This window comes from Talaromyces stipitatus, genomic scaffold (genome assembly GCF_000003125.1).
Source record: "Talaromyces stipitatus ATCC 10500 scf_1105507295523 genomic scaffold, whole genome shotgun sequence".
NCBI lineage: Eukaryota > Fungi > Ascomycota > Eurotiomycetes > Eurotiales > Trichocomaceae > Talaromyces > Talaromyces stipitatus.
Window position 1 is genome coordinate 717,116 of NW_002990113.1, and position 25,178 is coordinate 742,293.

General features: G+C 44.2%; 7 protein-coding genes across 7 annotated transcripts, besides 2 other annotated features; 5 read left to right on the forward strand and 2 right to left on the reverse strand.

Annotated features, from left to right (window-relative positions):
• Window positions 1–5,242: 5,242 nt before the first annotated feature.
• TSTA_062030 (uncharacterized protein) lies at window positions 5,243–6,134 on the forward strand (the record flags this gene model as incomplete). Its single annotated transcript, XM_002340061.1, has 2 exons — window positions 5,243–5,776; window positions 5,895–6,134. The coding sequence occupies 2 exons, from the start codon at window positions 5,243–5,245 to the stop codon at window positions 6,132–6,134; spliced, it is 774 nt and encodes a 257-aa protein (XP_002340102.1).
• Window positions 6,131–6,763, reverse strand: TSTA_062040 (uncharacterized protein; the record flags this gene model as incomplete). Its single annotated transcript, XM_002340062.1, has 2 exons — window positions 6,131–6,438; window positions 6,478–6,763. The coding sequence occupies 2 exons, from the start codon at window positions 6,761–6,763 to the stop codon at window positions 6,131–6,133; spliced, it is 594 nt and encodes a 197-aa protein (XP_002340103.1).
• A 5,609-nt stretch (window positions 6,764–12,372) lies between these two features.
• On the forward strand, window positions 12,373–14,272 carry TSTA_062050 (uncharacterized protein). Its single transcript, XM_002340063.1, has 4 exons — window positions 12,373–13,083; window positions 13,157–13,636; window positions 13,703–13,848; window positions 13,904–14,272. Exons 1-4 carry the CDS (start codon window positions 12,402–12,404, stop codon window positions 13,994–13,996), a joined length of 1,401 nt encoding a protein of 466 aa, XP_002340104.1. The 5' UTR covers window positions 12,373–12,401; the 3' UTR covers window positions 13,997–14,272.
• A 21-nt stretch (window positions 14,273–14,293) lies between these two features.
• Window positions 14,294–14,317: a microsatellite.
• A 471-nt stretch (window positions 14,318–14,788) lies between these two features.
• On the forward strand, window positions 14,789–17,698 carry TSTA_062060 (uncharacterized protein; the record flags this gene model as incomplete). Its single annotated transcript, XM_002340064.1, has 4 exons — window positions 14,789–15,793; window positions 16,156–16,815; window positions 17,090–17,153; window positions 17,442–17,698. 4 exons carry the CDS (start codon window positions 14,789–14,791, stop codon window positions 17,696–17,698), a joined length of 1,986 nt encoding a protein of 661 aa, XP_002340105.1.
• Window positions 17,699–18,225: 527 nt separating this feature from the next.
• Window positions 18,226–18,870: a mobile genetic element.
• Window positions 18,871–19,896: 1,026 nt separating this feature from the next.
• Window positions 19,897–21,914, reverse strand: TSTA_062070 (uncharacterized protein; the record flags this gene model as incomplete). The annotated part of the gene is made up of 5 exons (XM_002340065.1): window positions 19,897–20,655; window positions 20,707–21,075; window positions 21,181–21,266; window positions 21,466–21,595; window positions 21,645–21,914. The coding sequence occupies 5 exons, from the start codon at window positions 21,912–21,914 to the stop codon at window positions 19,897–19,899; spliced, it is 1,614 nt and encodes a 537-aa protein (XP_002340106.1).
• Window positions 21,915–23,728: 1,814 nt separating this feature from the next.
• Window positions 23,729–24,271, forward strand: TSTA_062080 (uncharacterized protein; the record flags this gene model as incomplete). The annotated part of the gene is made up of 2 exons (XM_002340066.1): window positions 23,729–23,756; window positions 23,907–24,271. The coding sequence occupies 2 exons, from the start codon at window positions 23,729–23,731 to the stop codon at window positions 24,269–24,271; spliced, it is 393 nt and encodes a 130-aa protein (XP_002340107.1).
• Window positions 24,272–24,423: 152 nt separating this feature from the next.
• On the forward strand, window positions 24,424–24,804 carry TSTA_062090 (uncharacterized protein; the record flags this gene model as incomplete). The annotated part of the gene is made up of 2 exons (XM_002340067.1): window positions 24,424–24,636; window positions 24,685–24,804. The coding sequence occupies 2 exons, from the start codon at window positions 24,424–24,426 to the stop codon at window positions 24,802–24,804; spliced, it is 333 nt and encodes a 110-aa protein (XP_002340108.1).
• Between the last annotated feature and the right edge of the window lie 374 nt (window positions 24,805–25,178).

Sequence of the window (25,178 nt, forward strand, 5' to 3'; positions counted from 1 at the left end):
CGTCGCAAGTACACAGTATGATTGCTATCTTGGCCTTCTAAAAAGTTTAAGCTAGTGTTTCCTGCTGACAGCTTTTCAGACCTTGGTGGCCAATCTCTGATGCTGTAGATAGTATACGGAGAAACCAGTCTGCTATTGATGTCGTATGATACTTGTCGCCGTGGCTGGTTTTCGGTGAATCTCGGACTTGACGAGGAAGGCATTGCTAGCATGGATTTCCTTGATTTCCACGCAGAGTACGTCTTCTTCCTTGAGAGAGGGAACATTCTAGGCAATTCCTGGACCACGCCAACGCACCTTAAAGTCGATTGATTGGCGCAAGCTGTCCGACTCTATCCTCGATGTTGTAGCGGCGGAATGAGCCTTGCATGAGCGCTCTGTACCACCAAAACGGTAGCATTGACCCGTGGTGTGTCCCTGACTCAGAGGATTCGTCACTGTTCAGCGTTGACTTGTCCTTATCAGGCAGGAGGCCATGAGGCGCTGTCAGCAGTATGTACCCTGACACTCCGTTGGCCAGTTGTAGTGTAGCTGCATATTAATAGTCATATCAGCAAGGGTTAGCGTCTACCTTGCTACCAGCCATAATTTTCACGCTGTTTATTCCGAAGTGGGAAATGCTTGTGAAAATGAATAAATCCAATTCCCTATTAACAAAAGTGGAAGTCTGTACCAAAGTGAGTGGCTCTGTCATTGTTCGATTCGTAGTCATGTTACTGATGGAAACAGATCCAGTACAATTTCGCAAGGAACAAGCCATCGTCTCCGACAAATCTGGCATCCCTAGGCTGACTGGTTAATTGCTTGTCACGTCTATCGTCCGGTGAAGTCTTGGTCACGGGGAGCTTGGTACTAACTTCCAAATGGTAGTCGGGTGCACTCGATTATGCAAAGCTATTGGCTACTGAGATAGCCTCGCGAACTCACGCCGCTCTCGTTGAGGTCGAAAAGATTTCATTTTTTAGACCGTGGCATTCGAAAATCAGCTCGGCCTTCCTTCATTTTGCCTTTCAAGTCAACTCTACGTCATTCGTCCGCCAGTTTCCAGGAGCTGAGACCAACCTCCCCAAACTGATGTGTCAAGACAAATAGTCAGTCAGTCAGCTAATCACTGTGCGAGCTGCGCTCAAGACATTCAAGAGATGTAGATGTGACAAGTGATTGGATTATTCATGGATCAGGGGCTATTAGCTATACGGAGAACTCCGTGCATAGATACCCTAGAGCGTCAGGCAAGCTGTGCCATCGAACACGGATCTGAGGCAAAAACAAGTAATGCCGAGCTCATAGTTAATCCTGCACCATAAGACCTCTACTATATGCAGCTAGTTCAGTGTTGGTTTAACTACGGTCCGTATCACGAAGCATAGACGGTAGTAAGGCGCGAACACGAAGCGGCCTAATGAGCCTGACAATATGAAGATATCTTGATTCCTAATATTGCGACTTATCCCCAAGAACGAGGGGGAACGGGGGGATAGCTAGTTAGATATACACGCGGCACGCACGTGCCACGTGAGACTAAGTAGTCCGGTGCCGAAACGCGTAGAGTTTGATATTCACGTTCCGACATTCAGAAGTACCCAAAGAAAGATTTCTCTCATAGAGTCATACTTCCTTCACTATCATTTGAACTCCATCCATTCTAACCATTTCATTCAGCACCACAATTGCACACGGCTGAAAATGGCATTCAAGCTGCAAGTCTGTCGTTCATGCAGGAAGAAGTGGCTATAAGCTTCATCCTGCCATCATGGACTTCTCCAATCCGCACAACAGTGACCTCCAGACAAAGCAAAATAATGAATCTTTGAATGGACAAAGTGAGCCCGAAAATGTGGAAATGCGACAGTAGATAAAGCACGGAAACAAGACACCAAAGGATGTGATAGGAGTTATGCCTATACCATAAAATGTTGATCCATCAATGGATAGGACGTTTTGTACTTGAGCAAGCTGGTACCTAAGTCGACCGAGTGTCTCACCAAAATCACGCTACAGAGAGCGGTGATTAAGCAACTGTACCAGCCACCACGCCATCGTAAGTATGAAAGAATTTGAGACTCGTCAGGAAATGAAACAATTTCAGTGTGTCGTCCTCAGCGCTTGAAACACCCTCGAATTCCAACCGTGGCCCTCCTTTACAATCCGAGAATTTCAAACTGATTACTCGATCAGAATGTAGCAGTTTCATTTCCCAGCAGCTCTTATATATTTCCGTCTCGACGTCTGGTGGACCTCGCGTGAGGAGTATGAGGCGGTAAAGAGGTAATTGTGAAGATATGTGAGAGAATATAGTCGTATTAGAAATCTCCTTCCCAATTGCATACATACACATTCATTTTCAAACCCTAACGCCAAGTGTTGTCTACTTGTATATAGCTAGCGTGTTTTAAAAGGAACCAATTACTTAACTGTACATACGTCAAGATGACCCATAATCAGTCTATTTATGGATTAGTACTCTTGGCATTAGGGTTTGAAAACGAATATCTATGTATGCAACTGGGAAGGAGAGTTCTAGCGCGACTGTAGTCCATGAAAAGACTTATGGCAATCGCAGTCGTCGGTGGACTTAATTTTATGGCAGCGTGTACAACGCTGTCTGTGCATCGCTCCAGTAAAGTTCGTCATCATATTAACGTATCATGGATTCCGAACTGTACATATGTCATTCCTTGATCATTGAGCAAGCTCCACCTTTATTCAGATAAGATTGTTGGCAGAACGCTTCCTTTTGCTCGTACTCGTTCAAATAGTTCTCCCCTGGACCAAGCTGCGAGAGCTCTTCATCCAGACAAGGTGAATGGCGTTTTTTTTCGTAGGGCTTCACCCAAGGTCGCGAAAAGTCTCTTCTGGGCTGACCGATCAAGTCTCTCAAATTCTTCGTATGTTAGGTCAGTTACTGTGTCAGATCCAGATTTTATCTATCCTTGGCGAGGAAGATTTGACGCTCATTCTTCGATGATAGTCTTTCTCTTGGGAAAGTCAAATAATAGGATGTAATCAAATAATCGTATCAGGAATGTAATTCATGTATAAGAAGTCATCAATGGATACAGGCTGACTGATATATTTGTTGATTCTTCTGCGCAGCTAATTTGCACCGCGTGATCGATGAAATATGGCCCCCTGTTCAACCAATTCAGCTAGCACTCGCCTCGCCAACTGGCGATTTTCTCTTCTTTTCTCATTTCCGCGGGTGCCGCAAATTATAATCTTACTGGGTCCATCGATGAGCTTGCTGCAGAGTCACACTGTTTCAATGTCATATTAGAGCTAGAAATCTAGTTTGCATATCAAGTTGCATATCAAGTCATGAACGAGATCATAGTTTATCCGCTTCTTTCCGCGAATGAGACAGAATTCTATTTGAAATGCATATTCGGCCGTATCGAAGCAAATTCGGAATTGGAATGAAATGAGTAGGATGAACGGAATAGCTAATGGGATTCTTACAAATTGAACTCATGTTAAAACTAGTTATGCAACTATAAACAAGTCTTTAAACACTGTTCCAGATCCAATTAGTAAAACGCTGTCCGAGACCCACTTAATAAGCACTGTTCTAGACACCCTTGGAGGCCCACTTTTTGAACCCTGTTCAAGACCCACTCATTAGATAGCTTTCAAGACCCACTTTTAAACAACGTTCAAGACCGACATAGAAGTTCCACTTATCGTGAGCATTGAACATTTGTTTACATTCCTAACAGAGTTCTGCAGACTATAACCCCGAAGTTTATAATATTCATCCTGACACTTCCCAGATACCTTAGAATAATGCTACCAAATCATGGCCACAGATTAGCCCATTCGCACATTCCAAACTTGTTCGTATGTTCATCATTGGCGAATCAGATGATCTAAATTTCGGACATTATACCCTAAATCTTCCGCTATGATTTTATATCGCTATATCGATTTATATTGGTCATTGTGTGTGAGAATTTTGACTAGGGCAATGAAGTCCTTTTGGATACATAGCGCATAAAAGGTTATAACTAAAGATGGAATGTGACTTTTGTTGAAAACGAATCCAAAAAATAGATTGGTATAAGTACAAGTCAGATCGAATTTTTTCGCTAAGACAATGAGTTATCGTAGTGTTGATATCCTCTAAGCCAAACCATAGCCGAGTCTCCCTCTATGGTTTTGGATGTGAAGAGCGCATGCGGTCTAATTAATTTCTTAAAGTGTCTAATAACAGAGTTTTCTTATGTGTTAAATTTAGTCATAAGTTTATTATCAATTGTTTCTACTGGTCACATGCGACTCTTAGAAGGCTGGTTAAGAACCTAATAACAAGTATAGCAGACTGTTTGAACCGATTATCTCGGTATCTCTATTCTAATCCTGACTCATAAGTAGTACTCAGATTACTACCAACTCTAGCGTTGTTGAGATCTTCTTTCTATATACTATTCGCAGCTGGCTCATATATAGTATGTGGTGCACTGGTTGTTGCAGTGCCAGCCAAAGAGGAGAGAATTAATTAGCTGTACAGTAATCTCTACATTTTGTTTGCAAGTCAACGTTCAGACTGTGTTTCATCAGCCGAACGTAAACTGTAGACGTTACCTTGGCTTACATATTGTGGCTCGTCAAGAGCTATATGAATTGACTAGCTCCTGTTCATATTGCCATCCAAATCTGACTGAGCAATGGGGTTTACCCCAACTGATACGTTCACCAGAGCCTGTAGAGATGTCTCATACGTCATTTTTCTTACCTGAAGTTAGCTCTATCTAATAAGGAGGAAGGGACCGAAGGGAGTACGGAATATATAGCCGTTTATGTGATCCACCAAGTCCTTCCGTAGATTTACTTTTCACCAAGTCGACCTCGAATCCATGAATACACCAGACTATGCCCAAAACGTACTGGCATGCCCTGATAGCGAGCCACCTGCCTCGCTGTGTATTTCTGCTTAAGACATGATTGGTTGTAGCGTCGCAGCTTGCGTGTTGGCATGCCAGAAACTTGTTGGTCCGACTATAGAAAGGCTTCCATCTGCACTTTGTTCTGTTCTCCTTTTACCTCTCATCCATCACCAAGCCATATTCTTACTTCAACGTCGCAATAATTGACTATATAGAGGTATAGGTACCTGATATCACAGAGTAAGCCGCATGCTAATCATAGACTTGTCAGCTTCGGAAACTTATCCTTCAATTCTTCTGAGAAGTTGCAGCAGTTGATCAAGCCATTGCTGCGGTGATCCGAAAAGTCACGACAAGCCATGGGTCGCCAACCGCCTCGCCACTTATCCTCAAAACGCAAACGGGAACAAGTTCTGAGCCCTTCATCCCCCCCCGCTTCAAAGAAGACGCGATACACAATGCCATCGAGAAGTTATTCGGACGAACCAATCCCCTCAATAGAGACGAAACGTGATTCACAACAGGGAATAACTCTCAAGGAGGATGAGCCAGGATGCGAACTGCCTTCGTCTCCTGTATTTATCGATGAAGGCGTACTCGTTGGTTTTTGGTACGCCGATGCAAGTGGAAACGGGAGGCGACGGGTATATTGCTTGGTTAAAGAAGACTTTGAATTTGCATATCAGGAGGGGAAAGAATTCATCCTGATACGAGACATCGATTTTGATCCGCTGCCTAAATTTGGTGACTGGCGGGGTGATGATACAGAAGATGAGAACGCTATGAGCCCAAAAAGGATAAAAGAGTGGGCGCAGAAAATGTGGAAGCTCAGAAATAAGGCCGAAAATCAGCGCATGACACTCACAGATTTGATCCACCGCGAATTAAGACATGTAAGAAAGCGACTGGCAAGAGTCTAAGCTCTCCAAAGTATAGAACATGTAATAGCGATAATATAAGGATTCTGGTTAGTGGCATGTCAAGAGGTGCTTCATTACTTGAGACTAATAGTGCCATTCAAACAAGTACTTCCAGCGGCAACCGAACCCATGGGGGTCACCACTCCCCGGTTACAGTACACATGGACCAAGTATTACCGTCATTACTGCAGACAATGGCTCCACTAGTGGAGCAGGCATGTCCACTCGTGGAACTGATAGCTTTGGGCGCTGTGCTGCTAACGGTAGGCAAAACGGTGTTAGGGTGAGTAGAAGAGCCACCGGACGTGCTGCTAGAAGATCTATTACCTAAGAAGATCCGATGCAGGTATATCCGGTCCCCGTAACACGACCAACAACATCAGGTCCGGGAAAGGGAAAGTTGACTTCCTGGCCCTCAATTGTTGTACATCCACCAGGTCCCTTGACATTGGCAATAAACATTGGTGGACGAGAGCTGAAAGGAGTCGCGGTATGAGAAGCTATCGTGTCACGGGCATTCAAGACCTTGCTTAAATCTCCTTCGATAGTCACCTGTGCACAATTCATGTACATCTCGCGATTACCAATCTTATTGAACCACGACCAGGCAAACAAAGCCTTACCAGAAGGAGCATCTGAGGGGATAGTAAAGGTATAGTTAGATGTTAAAGGACATCCGCCTTCCAGTGACTGAATCACGGTAAAAGTTTTGCCAGTATCGTAAGATAGGGACAATTGGCAAGAACCGCCACCGTGCGTAGCAGTCCCAGTAAGGGACATATCGTACTGGCTGCCCGCAACGTAGGTCGCGACAGACTTGAACGCGTCGTTTTGGTAGCCTTTGCAAGGAAAGTTTGATCCCGAAGCGTCTAAGGGGTTGGTGTACGAATAATCTCTCTGGTCTTCGTCATTATTGTGGTTTAAAGGGCTTCGAATGGGATAGGGATTGCTCAACTGCATGTGTGCAGAGACTGCAGCAGCCAGAAAGGCGCAGATAGCGAGATTCCTCATCATTAGATAACGGTTTTAGCTTTCAAGGTTCAAAGGTTCTGATAGGAGTGGATACTAGATACCAATCCGGAGTAGTTATTTCTTCGTTGAAAGGAAGATCGAGTTGAGAGGACCCGATTCAATAGATATGGCATCCCAGTGTTCTTCTAGATCTCATCTTTTGATCAATGTTTCCCCGGCCCGCACTCGCCAACGGTCCTGGGCAGAGCAAAGTCCTGGGTATGATCAGAAGAGACATGGCAGCAATTTCGTTGGGTACTTGGGATTTATGATGGCATCACCTTTGCTTATATCGCCATGACGAGGCACGCACCGCAGAAACGACATGCACAAGTCCGAGACTTGCCAGGTGGAGCTTTCTTAGCGGTAAGACTCTGTGATATTATTGGTGAAGTGCCAGCGCAGCGAGGCTCAACTGGCGTACCAATCAGGAAGAAACATGTATTAAAGCGAGGAGTTTTAATTCTTCATTATAGAGAAGAATTCCCTGTTCCAGACAGATTCATGACTCACCATTGGCCAGAACGCTGGTGAGGAACATTTCAGGACGTGCCTTGAACCAATCAATGATTTCTGAAGGCTGGTTTTTTGAGGCTACGCTAGTCCATTGAAGGGTAAGGCTGAGCCAGTTTATGGAGACCTATGACCGTTTAAGCTTAACTAGATATGGAAGGCAAACAGGGTCGTAGTAGCATCGTGGGCAGTAGGCTGGAGCGGTGTGTTAAGAATGTGGCGCCCTTTTGAAACCCTGATGTCTCCTGGCAAACCTCACAACATACGTTCTAATCTAAATAGATCCACAGTTAAATCAATCCGGTTGAATGGTTTTGCTTGAACGGGTCTACAGCTAAATAAAGCCTTACATATTTGAACATAGTTGTACTTTTAAACAGATCTACGCATATATTTGGACCAACCCAGACCTGTTGTTTGCCTTTAGGTGTAGCCGCAACGGGAAGTTGTCGGATTGCTGGGTTAACTTCAGACCAATCCTGAATAGTATTTTACAAGGATGGGAAAAGAAGAAGTGACTAGCAAGATTGTATGCGTTCGTTCTCCGACCTCTGTCTATCTATCAGGTTTCAAAGCTAGGTTTTCATAAATACTTTAGCGTGGTGATTTGTGAGCTATCATGAGGGGTAGACATTGGGCCGAAATCTCAGTGCCCAGATATATACCCTAAGGTGTCTTTTTAGACCTGTAAGATCGAACAGCCGATCTCTCTGCCTCGTTTGAAGTCCGGATTATCTAACAGAAGTCGCGCCTCTCGCGTCACCATTTGCGGTTAAGCGCCCTACCAGCGCCCAGACAAACTCCACGCCACTATATAAACCACCATCTTTCCATTTTAACGACACCCCTCAACCACTATTATCACGCTCTTCCTCTCTAACCTCTTTTCCGTTTCACAGCACGATGTGACCACTGTGCTAGTCATCGCCCTGCGTGTTGACCATGACGTTCTTCTTGGAGTCAATTTTGTCCTATTTAGGTCGCCTGTCAGCTCCTTGATCTAGAGTTCTTGTCAATACCCTTGTGGAGCATTCGCGCCACTATCTCGATCTAGCCATTCCGGCCGAGGTCGATATCGACCTCAGTAGACATCTTCACTGTTGGGTCCTCGAGTCTTCCTGATCCGGCGTAATTGTCGTGCCAGCTATCCTCTGAATATTATCCTAATTTGGTCATTCGCTAACTGGGAGATTCTCGGTTTGTCGAGCTCCTTCTCCTTGTATTTGGTTATCTCCTCGCTCACCCACTCAAGTAGGCATTGTCAACGTTCCAGTTCAGGTGCCATCGACACGTCACAGTTTACGCAGCTGTAGTGGACAATGCCTACTTGATAGAGCCAGTGTTACATCGCTGATGAAATATCAGTACGTGAATCGCGCGACTCCGCAATGCCTCAGCTGAAAAACGGACATTGTACCTCCATTGGTGGTGTTCCGGATGAAGAGGGGATGATACCTATGCGACCATCGCATTGTCAGAATGGGGCTTCGCCGTTGGCTCACTGAAGGCGATAGACACCCCACCATGAATTTCAGCGTCGCATTGCGCTAGTGCTTGACACTATGAAATGTCGCACGTGTAGACTGGATTGTCATGGTGAGCGTATGTGGCTTTCAGTTGAAGGTCATATGAACCATTATTTCGAAACATCCGCCTAAGGCGAAAAATATTCTCCATTGGTTTTCAATCCTGGTAAAGATTGGCTGGTGTATGTAGACGTCAGATTCTCGTCTCGACGGTTTGACTGATCGGGGCTGACGAGTAACGTGTATAAACTGTTGACTGGAAAGTTTTTGTTAATCACCGAGTGGCAGTGTTACTATGAATCAGCTAAACAAGAGACCTAAGAATGGAAAGTGACGTGTGAAGTGGATAGGGGAAAAAGTCGCAAGTCGTACGCCTAATTGAGAGACTTCGTGGATTGCGGATGGTCCCTAAAGACCAAGTAGATTGGTTTGCGATGATGTAAGAGCAAGTATGAAGACTGGTTACATTGCCCGTCAATCCCTTACAGTGTATACTAACCCCTTGTTTGTTTGAAACCTGTTTTTTATACAATAAGTACGTTTTTCTTTAACAAACCTAATGGGTCGGCAACTCAATTTTCAAACAAAGAATAGCTTCGTCCACGCCCCAATCCTTAGGCTCATATTCCTGTTAATCAAAATATGGCTTCTCACTGGTAAAAAGTGCTAGACAATAAAAATCCTTACACACTAGTCAGTGTTAGTCGTCTAGACTCAGTACTTGATAGCTAGGGGAAATCTGCAGAAGCGGAGGTCATGCATCGGCAAGCACTAATATTGGACGCCATGCTGGTTTCATTATTATCTCTAAGGCTTTATCTGTCTATGACTGTGCAGTACTGCAGCAACTTCGTATCAATCCTGGATCATCATATTGCTGATATGTAGTACTGTGCTTTTCAGTTTTCAATGATAACTTAAATCGTTGTCCTATATATTTACTTGAGTAGTTTAATGATATCCACCAATTCTAATTGACAGTTCTGCATGAATGTCTCGGAAATGAGGTTGGGCTAAATACTATTTATAAGGGATGTATATAATCCAGACTCTAGTAATTGTAAAAATAAAATCTTACTATGTTTATCAGTGTCAACCACTAGTGTCCCCACAGTGGGGTAAAATATAAATATAGTGCATAAAAGACAAATTGTTACGAATCAAGCCTGCATGACGCTAAAGTATACTAATGCAGGAAAGGAAAGGTTGTAACGGTTACAACTAGTAACACCTTATCAACAAATAAGTAGACATAAGGTCACGTAATAATAAGAAAGCTATAACATTATCTTATCAGAGATAAGAGTATACGAAACAACGGGTTATGATTGGATAGGAATCGTATACTGAATACCGAATACTGTACTGGGAATTAAGTATACGATATACAGTATATAAAACGTGGAGGACTGGATATGTAAGGATGCTCATTTACCATCATGTACTTAGCTCTTCATAGCTCTTTACTATAAGTCACTTGAATACTACAGTGAGAGTCAGCAAGACATTCTAATTGGTACGGGCACCAGGCTGTACAGGGGATCTCTTCTACCTTTGTTGTGATTACTTGTTAAAGGATATCTTCCATCTATTACTTTGTTAACCCCTTATTATTGTTTACTTATGTTAAGTGGAACCTGTGTGTGGTTCAAACCCTTTTCAACGTATCTCTATATACCTCTATACAACGAATAGCTTAGGTGGATCCAGGTCCGTGTGTAACAACCAGCAGACCTGACAGACTTGCTACAATGTGTATCAATGCCTTACCAGCATGGTGGGGAAAGTGTGGATACTTCAGCTGGTCATGGTCAATTAAGGAACCATGAGGCAACATGGAAACCTATGTATATAAACGATGAATACTGCAACAGCAGAGGAGATAGGTTTCAGTACATGGCTATTCCATACCCTACCTTGTGTGCTTGCCTTCAGTGATCCCTCTCGAACGTAATTATACATATCCCTCGTAACGTTGTTACATGTGACATGAAGGTTTCGAATGTCTCTTTACCCGCGCGGTCAACAAGCTCCGGACGCTATTCGCATGTGTCAACCCCATTCCGCTTTTCCGGCGATATTATGCCGATTTCGAGTACAGCGGGTTTCAATATTGTATGACAAGAAGCTGGAAACACGATGACTAGGAATTTGGAAGATGGAGTGGAAGTCGCAGATGGATTAGTCCATCCGAAGATAACCACAGATGGTACTTCCTTGACTACATCTTGATGATCACTAGTATTGGGTACAGTTTCAAGCGGAGCGCTGTTTATGCCAAACACCCATTTCATGCAAGAAATAATATACTACATAGTAGTTTAGTTTAACGCTGGAGACTCAGTTAGTGGATGTGACAGCTTAGCTCTAGCTTCCGCGGGCTTGGCGCCGCACCTCCCTTATGATTAGATAGTTTCCCTCTTCATACTCAGTTTCTTCGTCGATATAGCACCCTAGGATAGAAATGCTATCTATTTGGACTGGCTCAACGTCACAGTGGATAAACCAATCTACGACTATGATTGAAACATTATTCCAAGTATTCAGGCGGTATCCGAATCAGTGTCCTAAACTCCGTAATTAGTGTTTAAGTAGATCCTAAACAATGTTTATTAAGTGGGACTCGAATAGTGTTCATAATAATAAGTGGGTCGTGAGCAGTGTTTATTAAGTGGGCCTCGGACATTGTTTATTAAGTGGATCTCGTTGGATTGTACCTACCAATCCTTAGCAGTATGTTATATCTCAACGTATCAAATTATGTATGAAGAGGATATGGAATCCTTAATCCTTGTTGTCATCCTTTCTTGTGTTCTCAGTATTGTAAACGTGGGAGATATCTTAGATTCCCCATTCGGTGGACCCCTCTCCTCACAGTGTGGCTCAGTCTTATTGGCTGATAAATCTCAACTATCTGATTGGCTGGTTTCAGCTTAGCTAATCCAACAGATCTCGAACAGTAGTTTATAGTTGCATAACAAGTTTGAACATACAGTAGTTTGCACCTTCAGAGTAACAACAAACACTCTCTTGTCTTTCTTCTAAAACATTGCTAAGAAGACACCATAGCAAATATAGAATAGTATAGGAATAATGTTATTCCGGGAACAGTACTGTATTTGTTAATACGAATTTTTCTTTATAATACATGTACGGTCATAAAATACAATTCTCGAATATTCGACTCTAAGTCTGAACATGTGTCCTGCAAATGCCTGGTAAACCTGGCAATTTGTCATTAGCAGTATCTTGTACTCTGTAGATATCACGAAGTAATCATGTTGACCGTTTGAACAGGATATCCCATCATACACAGGACGGCTAGCGCTCTGGAGCACTGGTCGTGGAGGAAACCTTCCTCATGCAGCTGCTACTACTACTACCCAAAACCCACTGTGGGTTCTATTTTTAGACCCCAACCCAAATCGCGCTAGGGTTGGGGCGGTTTGGGGCGGTTTTCCATAACAACTCTTATGTACGCGTCGCGGCAACCTATGGATAGGATTTTTTTCTCTTCCTTAATTACAAAAAATTCTTGACGCTACACAATGGATAATTCCGACATCACTCATGTATCTACCTCACCCGCTAGGGGCAATGAAAACCATGCGGTGAACGAGCGATCCTCGGTCTCTCCAGCCAACACCAGCCAGGCTGTTGCCCTTCAAAATGCAGCGGCTTCGACTAGGAATGTCACCCATGAGGACTCAATGCTCGCCGCGTCCCCTCTCGAGTCGAAAAATTCATCGGTCTATGTCGATAGAGCTGACAAGGATGGGGCAAAGCGCAAGCGAGATGTGGATGAATTAGCGGATACGTCGACAAGTAAAAGAGTTGTTGACGAGACAGGCATTTTGGATGACACGGACAGTTCTGACGAGTCTATTTCGTTCAATGATCCCGGTCTCCGTAGTCCTAAATATTACCGACGCCTGGAGGAAAAATTCGATGCCGAGCTAGCCCGTCGTGCGGCACTGTCCCCAGAAGCCCGAAAAAAGGAAGATTTCAAAAACTCAAGAAGATACCTCAAGGATCACATTACGCCTCGACTCTTAGTTGATAGACATGGCTTGCCCGTGGACTTGGATTATTATCCCCGCTTTATACTTCAACTAGCACCAGATTCGCGCAACGGAGCAACTTGCAGATTGGATCACTGCACCCATCGTATTAAACCTGGGGATTACCGGATTGCATTGACGCCAGGGATGAGCGATCCGAGAGGTCCAGGTGAGACGATCTATCCAAATACTACCTCCTTCACCGGATTCCGCTGTTACTAATTTTGCTAACCCCGCTGTAGATTATTACCATGTTAGATGCTTTGAACATCTTCTTCATATGTCATCGCCACATTACGCAGCCCGCTTCGATGCTGATATGGAGAAACACACTCCTGACCGTGGCGCACGAAGTATTCTCGAGGAATACATTTCCAGGTGGAGACTTCGATTAGCTCCAGCACAGAATCAGGAAAATCCAAGTTCCTCCATTGGTAAAAACAAAGTGGGAGAAAGCGAAAAGTATTCACCCGAGGCCGAGGCAGAGGCAGCTGAACAACAAGAAGAGCCTGTTACGATAGACGATATTCGAGAATTGGCAGATATTATAGCAGGCAGAGCACCACCAATACAAACAGAGTCTGCTCGTGTACGGGCAAGATGCATTTTCTCCGCAGCGAAAGCAGCCGTTAAGGACAAGTGGAAAATAGCAGACGAATTCTATGAACAAGTACGCAAAGCTAAAACTGAAAGGATACGGCAGCGTGCCGGAATATATTATCGTAAGTCGTTCTTTCTAATATACTTAACACTACAAGATTAACTAATTAACAACATGGTATTCGCAGGCCCATCTATAAACGAGGACAATTCTCGAAATGAAAATGAAGGTTGCTCCTGGAATATCACGCAATATCTGCTCTCAGAGACCGATCCAAAGTACACCAAGCGCCATGCTCTCAGCCAGGCATTGAAAGGATGGAAAAGGGATGTCGTGAGTGACTTCAGCGTGCAGTGCTCGAAGAATAGTTAACTAATTACCTGTTTAGAAGCTCGCAACAGCCGAGACAAACAAATTGAACGATGCAGGACGCCAAGCACAAGCAAACCTGCCAATAGAGAAGATTAAACGGTATGTCTAGATGTTCTAGAGCACACTAGAGTTTATCTATTATTGGAGGATTGCTGGTAAACGATGGACATGTGAAAGGATATCACTGAACATGTATATCCAATGAGTATTACCCATAGCGTTTGTACGGCTTCAGAACTCGTTGGTCGAACTGAACATACTAAAAAATTCAAGGCTGCGTTTTATACATTGTTGAGACACTTGGAAAAGATTCAGAGTGAGCCCTAACCTGGATGTCAGATACATGTCAAATAATGCGTGCCTCAATTTCAGTTTATAAGTACTCTATTCATTACAGTATACAGAAGATGGATGGATGGAGGGATGGATGATTTCATTTACCCCGACCTCTCCCCTTGGGGGATATGCGGCTACTACCACTATTGTTAGATAAACCGGATATCCGGAGGCAGTAAAAGGAAGTGAACAATCAGACGCGCTATCTTATAGCCCCCAAAATTTACCCCTCTTGATGACTCAAAAATCACCCCGCCAAAAGTGTCTATAAAAGACCCGGCTTTGAAACCTGATGGATAGACAGACAGAGAACTCAACATATACAATCTTGCTAGTCACTTCTTTTCTTTTCATCCCAGTAAAAAACCTCCTCAGGATTGACCTGGAATAAACCTACCAATCCGACAATTAAGAGTCTGAGTGCCCCTACCGGCCATACAACTCTCTCTAAGGCATCAACATGTCGACCACTGTCAACTACAAGCTCAATTCCCCAGAAGACTGGGATCTCTGGGAAACCGAGCTCTTCAATTGAGCAAGAGGTGAAGGGATCTTTGATGTTCTCATGGGAACCAAAGAGCCTCTTACCGAACCCGAGGTACCGCAGTTTAGTGATTATGCTCCAACTAGGAGCCAGGACTCGGCTCCCGGCTCAGAGACCCCAAACCCGCATGACGGCCCTTACCGGGGAACGCGCCGTCAGACAGCCCGGAGTTCTCCGAATCGTGAAACTGGAGGAAGATCTCAAGGCTCACAAGCCACCGTGATGGAAGATACGATGCATCCCGCTCGTGCAGCTGCATTGAACGAGGATAGCTTTTCAAAACTCTTGAAGGAGGCAAGGGAAGCTTACTCAACGGACTTGCAGGACTTCCGAGTAGACCACAGCCTCTATGAGTCCCAAAATAAGAAAATCAAAACAATACACCAATGGATGAAGGACTCGGTCAATTCGAGCTATTTCCAAACGTGCCTCGCCGTAACCCACGACTGGGTTAAGGGATATAACAATCTAAAAGCCCAAGTCGGCCAAGGGACCCGGGAAACACAGAAATCCATCCGAAGCGAGTATAACAAACTCATGGGTTCTTTCAAACCTGGCCACAAGGACCTTAACGGTTGGATCACCAAATGGGAAGAAACAATGATAAAGGGACAAAAGAAGTCGATGGCTTTCGCTCTTGACACAGAGGAATGGTCGTCGCGGTTCCTTGAGGTTATTCGACCTCTAGATGAAGCGTGGGCAACTGCTTTTGAGCTCACTGTTGAGACAAAGCTAGATGAAGGCACTCTCACGTTCAAGGAACTGGCAAATGCTTTCCGAAGGCTTATCTCACGAATCAAGAGAGAGCGTTCCAATTCCCGCGTTTCTAAAGGTAGTTTTTACACTAGAGAACGTGAGACAGAGCGAGAAAGAAAAGATCAACCTCGGGAACACTCACAAGGTAGAGACCGCTCTAGGGGACGATCAAGTACACCTATTAAAAAGCATTTTACTCTATCATCATACTTCAGTAATGTACCTAACTTAAACGCTCGTATAAACGAATACAACCAATGGTTTGGTCGAGTCACTAATACATCACTGATACGCGGCATGGAATGAAGCGTCAACGTCAAAGACCTGGCAAGAAAATAGCACTTTCAACGCATCACTGATTACCGAGTACAAGGTTATAAAGCATCGTTCAGTTTATAACATGGAACATAAATCAAAAAAATAGTATCGAACACGAGCGGCTAGCTGGAGAGTGGGTTACAAGTTTTACATATAATAGTTGGCATGAACGCATATCATTCCACAATAAGGATGGAGGTTGATGAACTCGGCAGACCGTATAATATTCAGGGCAAACCCCTCAGGAATTCAAGTTTTTGTTATCCTGGTTGCAAACCAGAATTTCTGATGCAGAGGGAAATATGCATTTTCAGATCGCTATTTTCATTCTTCTGGCTATCAACCTATGCCAGAGCCACCAGTTAATCTCTAGCGGAGAGGGCTTTGCGACATATTATTATGATATCAAGCAACCTGATGCTTGCCACATAAGCCTTTCTAATATGAACTCCATCCCTATGCAGTGCGGTCCATCAGCTGATGATGTCAATTCCAATTACATTGTTGCAATCAACCTCACCCAGCTGAACTTAGATATGACTTTCTATTGTGGGAAGCAAGTTATAATTCCGATTAATGATAAAATATCAACATTACTATTATTTGTCGGCGACGGATGTAAACGATCCGGGGGAGGTTCACCTTCAAGCGACACGTGGAACTCAGAAGCCGCCTCAAGACTTGATCTAAGTTATTCAGTATTGGATGAATTGGCGGATGGGGCGGCTTGCGGAAAAGGCTATATTCGAATAACCTGGGAAATTCGCGACGTACTATTATATGATTTCAACTCCAATGTGTCCAGATCTCAACAGGGACTCGTCACGTCGGAAACATCGGCATTAGTTACGCCCAATTCTGCAGCCTCTACTGTGTGCTTCGAGGGATCGTGGCAATGTAGCCGCAATAGCGAAGTTCTAGAGCAGTGTTTCGACCAAATCTGGATACCTCACGCTACCTGCCCCGCTGACCACGTATGTAAAGGTGACACTACTCCATATTGTGAGTAGTATTGAATGTATTTTCAGGCCTTGTACTGTATCAAGCTTCGTAGTCATTGTTTTGATATGCTGTGTTTTGACCATGTCTCTTTGATGCCAACTTTCAGGATTCTTTGGAAATACTAATAAAATTTAATTAAATACTACCTTGCGCTCGAGACATACACATAAAAAGATCCACTCATTAAAAGAGCTCTCTACATCCCTCAGATCGTTGCCGACGTAAGAAAAGTGATACTATTTTTAGGGAATAAAAGAGCGTTGTCATTTTCCATTTAATTTTGCGGATAAATGCGAGTATGAAGAAGAGCGTTCGTATTTGATCAGCGTGTATACGACATATTTATATAGACGAACCCTATAGCTTCCTTTTAGATCTTATTTCACAACCCGGACGGAACTGAAAATGCTTCCTAAAATACTTGCGCTGACAAGCTTGCTCGGTTATGTGCTCGCTACCAATCTTGGCCCATGCCCTCTGTTGATATTCTATCGAAACGGTTGCAAAGTGCATAGCTCCACACGAACCATGATAACTTCAATATCAATTTCCATTACCTCAACAATTACAAGTACTGCTATAGACTACACAACCTCAGTTTCATCCTCTTCAAGTGACGGTGTTTCTACTAGTGAAAGCGTTCCAACACCTACAACTGGAACAGTTATAACCGCTAGCACCACCTTCGCAACCTCGATCTTGAACTCCGTAAGTAAAGGCATTACTAGAACAACCCCCGGTCTCTCTGGTTGGGCCACCTCTGCTCTCTCGGTTACTCGTCAATCACTTAACTCCACGAAAATAGTCATTATCACCGAGACGACAACAGTCTGCGTTTCCTCGTCATCACTCTGACCAAAATAGAGTTGGTTAATCGAAATATGTTACTGTACTGTACAATTCAGCACTTTCTATCTATCAAGCAAAGATTGCCCCAGAGCAGAGTAACAGCGAGTGAAGGAGTCAATTACAGTGCCTTGAAAAATCAGTTCCACTCATGAACACACTGGATTTTCATTCCAGCCCAAATTTGAAACAAACTAGTTCGTATACCGTTAAGCTCCTCAAGTTTCTCTGTTCTACAATGTTCGCTTGTAAAATACGAAACACTGATGCGACCGAAACTCATTGTAAATTACACGTATCATGCTACCTAGGCAGATGTTAAACGGTCCCTCATCCTTCTTGTGTAGCAGACCATCAACAATCCTCCAAACGTCAGTAAATTTCTACTCACCATGGCACCAAGACTAGCCCTGTCGCAATCGAAGTAATTCAAGATATGATGATCAGCGGTGAGCCATCTACTGCATCCTAGATAGCTGAAGCTGCTGGCTGCAGTAAACGGTCAATCAAAAATATCCGCTCAAATCTATTGCTGTTTGGCAGTGTCACCGAATCGTGCTGGTAGCCGACGAAGCATCACGCGAGTGATGTTAGAAGCATTTTGTGATCATCTGCTTGAAAACCTAAGCTTGTACCTAGATGAGATGGTGGTGCTTCTATGGGATAAATTCTACATACTTACAATGGCATCCACTATCAGCAGGGCTCTTGCCTCCATTAGGTGGTTCAAAAAGACAATCCAGAGGAAAGCAAGAGAACAGAATACGGATTTACGAGATTCCTATCTCCATGACCTTTCAGAATTCTATTCATATCACTTACTCTACATTGATAAATCTAGGTACAATAAACGTATAGCATTTAGGCGGACAGGTTGGTCCTCTCTTGGCGTGGCACCAGTTCAATTATCTCGATTCCACCATGGCTAGCGATATCAAAATTGACCGGCATACGCGCAAGACGGCATTATTCTTTCTGGTGTATTTTAGGGTTCCACTAATGCTTCCGTGTTTAAAACTTTCATTGAACATCCTCTCCAGCACTGTGGAAAATGACCAGAGCCGAAGTCTGCCCTGGTCATGGACAATGCATCTTTTCATCATACTGATCGCATCCATCAAATAAGCACTGATGCAAAAGTCAAACTGATATATCCGCCGCTGTACTCAGTAGACCTAAACGTGCAGGCGTGAAAATTGAAGAGTATTACTAACCGTCATTCGCTATTACGGGTTTGTCTCTTGCTATAAGTGATGATTTCCTTTGCGGGATACTGTGCATGCCGACTACATAGAATGGCCAAAAACAGAGCAGACTTCTGTACATGGATTGGAATCTCGAACTAGAATATTGAGAAGTGGCTAATATTGATAGTCGTTTGAGTTTCAAGTAGCGTCATATTATTTTACGGTGAATTACGGTGGAGTGAAGCTGGGGTATCATTAATTCAGCGCTTTGCCTGAACAAAGTTAAACTGAGCATTATTAGACAATTGAAGTGAGTTGAAGCGTGCGCTGCTTTTGCAAACAACTGTAGTGGCGGTTTGTTTAATGAGCAATAAAAATATCACCTTTCACAATCCTGCCATTTATATGGCAACATGATCCCTCTAGACTCCCTATCACTATGGCTGGTAGGCCATGACCATCATACTGACGCGTTGATGCAAATGTTTCCGGATGATAACCTGCAGTTGGTCGCGAATTTCATTTGAAGCCGCTACTATGACCGGGTCAACATAGAACAAGTGGATCGCTTCTCGAACATACCTATGACGAATAATTCTCCTCTTCCCTCATGAGCAGCGCCATAACGTCCAGTATCCTCTCCGTCTACTTTGTGATCGCTTGAACCCGTACCTAGTGGAGAATTTCTCCGTTAGCACACAAAGCTTTTGAGTTGGACCTAAGAAGGTATGGTCGGCCATAGCTCGCCTCTCAGCTCGCAACCGCAATCTTGCGACACCTCGTTCTGTATGATTCTCTGATAATCCGCCTTTTCCATGCGGAAAACAGCTCTGTTTTGGGTGGATATTGGTTCCCAGTCGGATATCACTTCAGAATAAACTGAAAGGTTCAAAATCTGGATGACAGATTCAGCATGTACGTAGAGAAAAGAAAGAGACTCCACTCACCTGCTTGTTTGCGGCGTCATGTTCAAGCAACTCTGCCAATATCGACAAGATAGGAAGCCCAATTTCTGATATATCAGTTACGCACACCAGTAGAAGTGATGAACCTACCTGCTTGATCCAATTGCCACACCAGATGTACGCTTCGGGCACGAGATTCCGGGTTAGCATGACTTGAAATCAATCTTTTGACATGCGAGACGACTGAAGCTATACCAGAATCACTTGTAATCGCTAGGACTCTTTCATAGCGATTGAGGTTCTTGCTAATTCCGTGTGGTCCAATAATCAGACCTGGAAATGACACGGCTCTCATGCTTCCCACCGGAGCATGTTGCAGTAGCTTGCCGGAAAACCCACGATGTGCCTGGATAAATACGTCAAGCTCATCTACCGGGCCATGTTCCCATGACACAACCATATAAGGGTGGATCTGGGCCCATGACCAAAAGCTTACTGTTGGCATCCAAACACCCACATGCTGCCCAGGCTCCACCTTAGTCGGCCGAGGGAGGGCAATACGAAGTATTCCAGCACCTCTATTTGCCGCTCCACTCCTCCCATGAGAAAGCACCATCGCAGTACGTCCGCGGAACGGAATAATGCCGTTCCGAAAAAGCGTCATAGTAGAATCGTAGACTAGTCCTAGTGTAGGAAGCACTAAAGCCATTATCACATATAGTCGAGGAAGTTGAGCGGTGGAGGTTAGATGCTGCCAAATAGCGTATAGAAGGGCAACCGCCAACGTCTGGTGAGTGCGGAAAGAAACCTCATAGGCATGATGACGAAGATAAGGCATTGACACTAGGACTATGCCGGCCACTAACACCGCTCCCTACTACTCGTCAGCGACTATGTACTGTCACGATACAAGTGAGAATCTCACGATCCATCCAGAGAGACTATCCTGTGTATCCACTCGAAAATATTGCGGGTTCGCCGGTAAACTAGCAGTAATATGGATAGCAAGGAGGATTGTTACCATCCATGCTGTGGCCCGATGCGCTTGCTGACAGACCCGTCGTGGAACCCCAAACACATCCGTGCAGCAATCAAAACTGCCGCTTCCGAATGAAATAATTAGGTTACTAAGTGATAAGTTGCCCGCTCTACGCGCAATCTCTGATGAAGAGACAGCTCGAAATGAGATGCAAAAAAGGTTGATTGCGGCATATAGGAGGTACATAAGAACGGCAGCCCGGGTCCACGGTCCAGCAAGCCTGTGACGTTGAAGTAGAAATGGATAAGTTAAATGCTGGGCTAAGAACAGCGAAACCGAATTGATAACGTTGGCTGTGATTCTTTTAACCAGTCGTAGCACATAGCTGATCAGATGTAATAGATAAGGCAATATCCGAACCTTGAAAAGAGTGCCGAACACGAGACCACCTGCAGTGGACGCATAGATAGTGGTAGGATCCATAAGGTGCGTGACACTGTCGAACCCTACAAATTCATAGAAATAAGACATTAGACCCAAGGCTTGCTTTGGCTATATATACCTATTGGTTGGAGGGAAGTCTTAAATAAAATCTGCCTGTTTTAACTCTAACTAACTAGAACCAAGTTTACGTTTATAAACATGTCAAAGGAGGTGGGGAATCAAGGCGGAGCTACATAGAAAGAGACAGAGACTCTCAATAACCTTCTGCGGCAAGCCTTTCCAAACTAAGTAAAGTGTTTAAATGTCTCTCTTCCACCCAGAGACACACCCTGTATTCGGTATACTTAGATCGTGGTCCGTCAACTTCCCGTTTATCAAGGATTTCAAAGTTCTGGAAGTTTTAGTCCTGGCAGGCCGTTGAACAGGAAAAGGGGTCTTACTTGGATATCCGACCCGTCGCTCCAGTCAGAACCTGATGACGACTCTGTTTCACCGGGCTCGTACGTAGGATCAACGTGGTCCAGGTTCCCGTCTGGAACGACAAAAGCCTTATCCGATTCAGTCTCCGAGTAATAGGACTCCGAATCAGCGTCTGTGAATTCAAGGTCAATTTCCACGTTGGACTCTGAGTCCTCGCCAATTGTATCCATGGCAAAATTATCAAACTTGAACCGAGGCAGTTGAGATGTATAATCTGCGTATGAATCCATACTGAGTATGCAATCGCTAGGAATGAGAGCTAGATAGTAAAGATTGGTTTCCTTGCTATCAAGCCATCTTTATCTAGTTTATCAAGTTGCACTACAGACTATACAAACCTAACAATAACACATGGCCGCATAGACCGAACCGAGCAGAGGCGGACAAGAGCACGCACCCCACTTTGTTAAGCCCCCACCTTTTTTGGAGCCTGGACCCACACCATTTGTTTTTAAACAGACGCTCAGTCCACACGTAGTCGTTTAGCCTCTTTAACCTTACTCCTATAAAGCAACCGCTCTTAGAAGTGGTCCTTCCACTGACTATCTGAAGTCAAAAAAATATATCACCCATAATGAATTCTATGGAATGGGCGCATAGGGAGCTCTACAGCAATCAACAACAGCAAATTGCGGAGCTGAAACGAGCCCTCAATCTTGCAAATCACTCCGCACAGGCTGCAAGCACATCGTTAGCATGCATGCAAACGCAAATGCTCAAACTTCAGCAGTACAAAATCCACTGTGAGCAGATGAATGTTAAGCTGGCAGATATGCTTAATTCTGTGATCCGTTCATCTGGAATAGAGCCTCATAATGATACCGATTTAATGGTGCTTGTCAACGATATCAACTCTAAGCAAGAGACCATTACAGACCTAGAGTTATTGGTTCACCAACAGCAGAGGACGATTGAACGGTTAGAAGATGCTGTTAGCAGACAAAACAACACTCTTGGTTCCATAAGGGGCTCAGCTTAATACTGGAGATTTTTCTCCTCCCGCTTCTCGGTGGATTAGAGAATGGAAGGTTGGGTGGCTTCATCGGCTTTAGGAATTGGTAATGGTTAGCAACGTTATTACCTAAGTGTGGCATTGTTAGCACATACCGGCATCGAATGAAGGGTTCGCTGTTCAGTGTATAGCCTGGAATATACATGGTCAACGCAAGCATTGATTTAGAGGGATATTATTTCTACAGGACTTTGTATATATGGAATCCAAGCTTCATACAATATTGACTAAATTCCAGCAGCACACGTAACTAACACTTAGTCCTAAGTCAAACACGCAATGTCACGTGCACTATAAAGCCCTAAGCTAACGAACTATCAATTCCTTGTCAGACCCTTTCCAAACGTTCATCATCCTCAGCCTCGTAAATGAGCAAATCATCTCGCAAGATAAATCGTGGGGTTTTACGACATGACTGTAGTGGAAATTCAAATATCGCTTCTGCCCTTGCTATCGAGTGCCCCTGCTTGTTACCAATGGCTAGAGCCACGCGCATCCGCTCTTCTGAAGATTCGACTGAACGCGCAGTAACGATCAATGTATCTCCCTGGCGAATTGTGCTGGAAAACTCAATTCGTAGTTGTGATAGGCGTTGGATCCAGCCGCATACTTCAAAAGTCACATGGATAATGTTTGATGTTACGCTAGGAGTGAACGACTCAGGAAGTGCAGGATGATCGTCTGGGATTTGAATCATAAAAGATATGTGGGACCGACCCTCGTCGTCAAGAAATTGTCGGAATCCTGTGATATGGTGCTGCCATTCCATTTTTTAAGCCCGTAGAATCTGTAACCGCGATGGACTGAGACAGCGTTGCAATTTAATTCGACAAACGGTGATTATAGATCCAGGTCGTCATGGGAAATTTGTATTCCGCATAAGTAATACGGACGGCCTTTTCAATGTGTTGCGCAAGTTCAAACATTGTAGCCTAGTATATACAAAACTAGTATAACAAGAATATAAGAATAACAGTCAAGAGGCATGTTTGCAAAAATATACGATTGCAAACTCATGACGATCCTTCCATCATGGAAACCATGCGAGACGACTCATCAAGTGTATATAGCCGGTCTCCAGACGAACCGTTCGCTACGACCACCGACGAGCCTCTGTTTGAGACGATACCCGATAAACCAATAACCACTGGGATAGATCACTTGATTGGTGACATGTGCGGTTCCGCGATGTCGTTGGAAATGTCACCAGCTCGTCTTCAGACCGCCAAGAAGGAACGGTTTTCTACAGTAGCAGAGAAGCAACGAGAACTCAGAGAAGAGCTCCGTTGGCACAACTGGGAGAATGTCTTTTACGGAACATGCCATGACCTTTTTGAAGATGTGATGCTAGCTACTATCGACGTGGCGGATGATCTTCTATCCCAGTCCCAGATTGCCATGCTACGAAGGCTTTTCTATCCCGAAGAGCAGCCCGTCGACAGGACATTCCTCTACGATGCGGCGCAGAGATTCAACGCAACATTACAGACTTTACACACGAAAGAGGGGCTCGCCAAACAGAAATGGAAGCAGCGGTGGCAACTCGAGCCTGACCGGATAAAGCCCTGGGTTTAAGCTAGGGCTGTCTGGAATATTAGGGCCATATCTAATTCTAAAACCATTTGAACTGCAGAGGTAGATACAACAGAAATACATAGAATGTCAATATAAGTAATTAGTATTCCTCTCCGTTTCCGTTCCGTTTTCTATCACTAAGAACTATCAACATGACGTCCATTGCAAAAGGAGAGCGCAAAGGAAAGGCAGATCGCACCCAGCAGGAACAGATCCGCAAAAGACGCCATAACTTGTTTAAGCGGTTAAAAGAATTCAACGACCGTTATGACATATCCATTTGGTTGACGATGGAAATGCCCAGCGGTCGAATCTACACGTTCAACACGAACCCTGAACGACGGATTCCTACAGAGGAGGAGATTGTAAGACTTCTATCCCATCATGTTTACTTCCCATTAAGAGTACCTTAGACTGCGAATAAGTTGCCTGTCGTCCGTAAAACACCTGCCGATTACGCCTCAAGTCTGCCTACTATTCGGGATCCACCACCATTCATGCTGCAGCGGCCGTTGTATGATAGCAATCCTTAGATAAATATACAAAAGCAATAAACTGGAAATACCTGATTCTGAAGTAGAAGCAGACAGCTACAGCTGTTTATAATCTCGAACTAAAAATCCATCTTAAACTCCAAATGATGAATATAGCACTAAGGAGAAGAGACCGATCAGGAGTGTAAACATCTCCGTTTGACGGAACTAGTTTAGCTGTAGGTCGGCTCGTTGTTTGCACCGTGCACACACTGGCCATGCTCCGACAACTGATTCCTCCTGTCGCATTGACTGATAAGGTGCCGCTAGTGGGACGTTGAAGACCACCAGTATCTGCCATGACCAAACAATGTGCCTATAACCACATATCATTTCTTGGAAATGGCGAGTATTTAACACTTATCGGCGCAGTG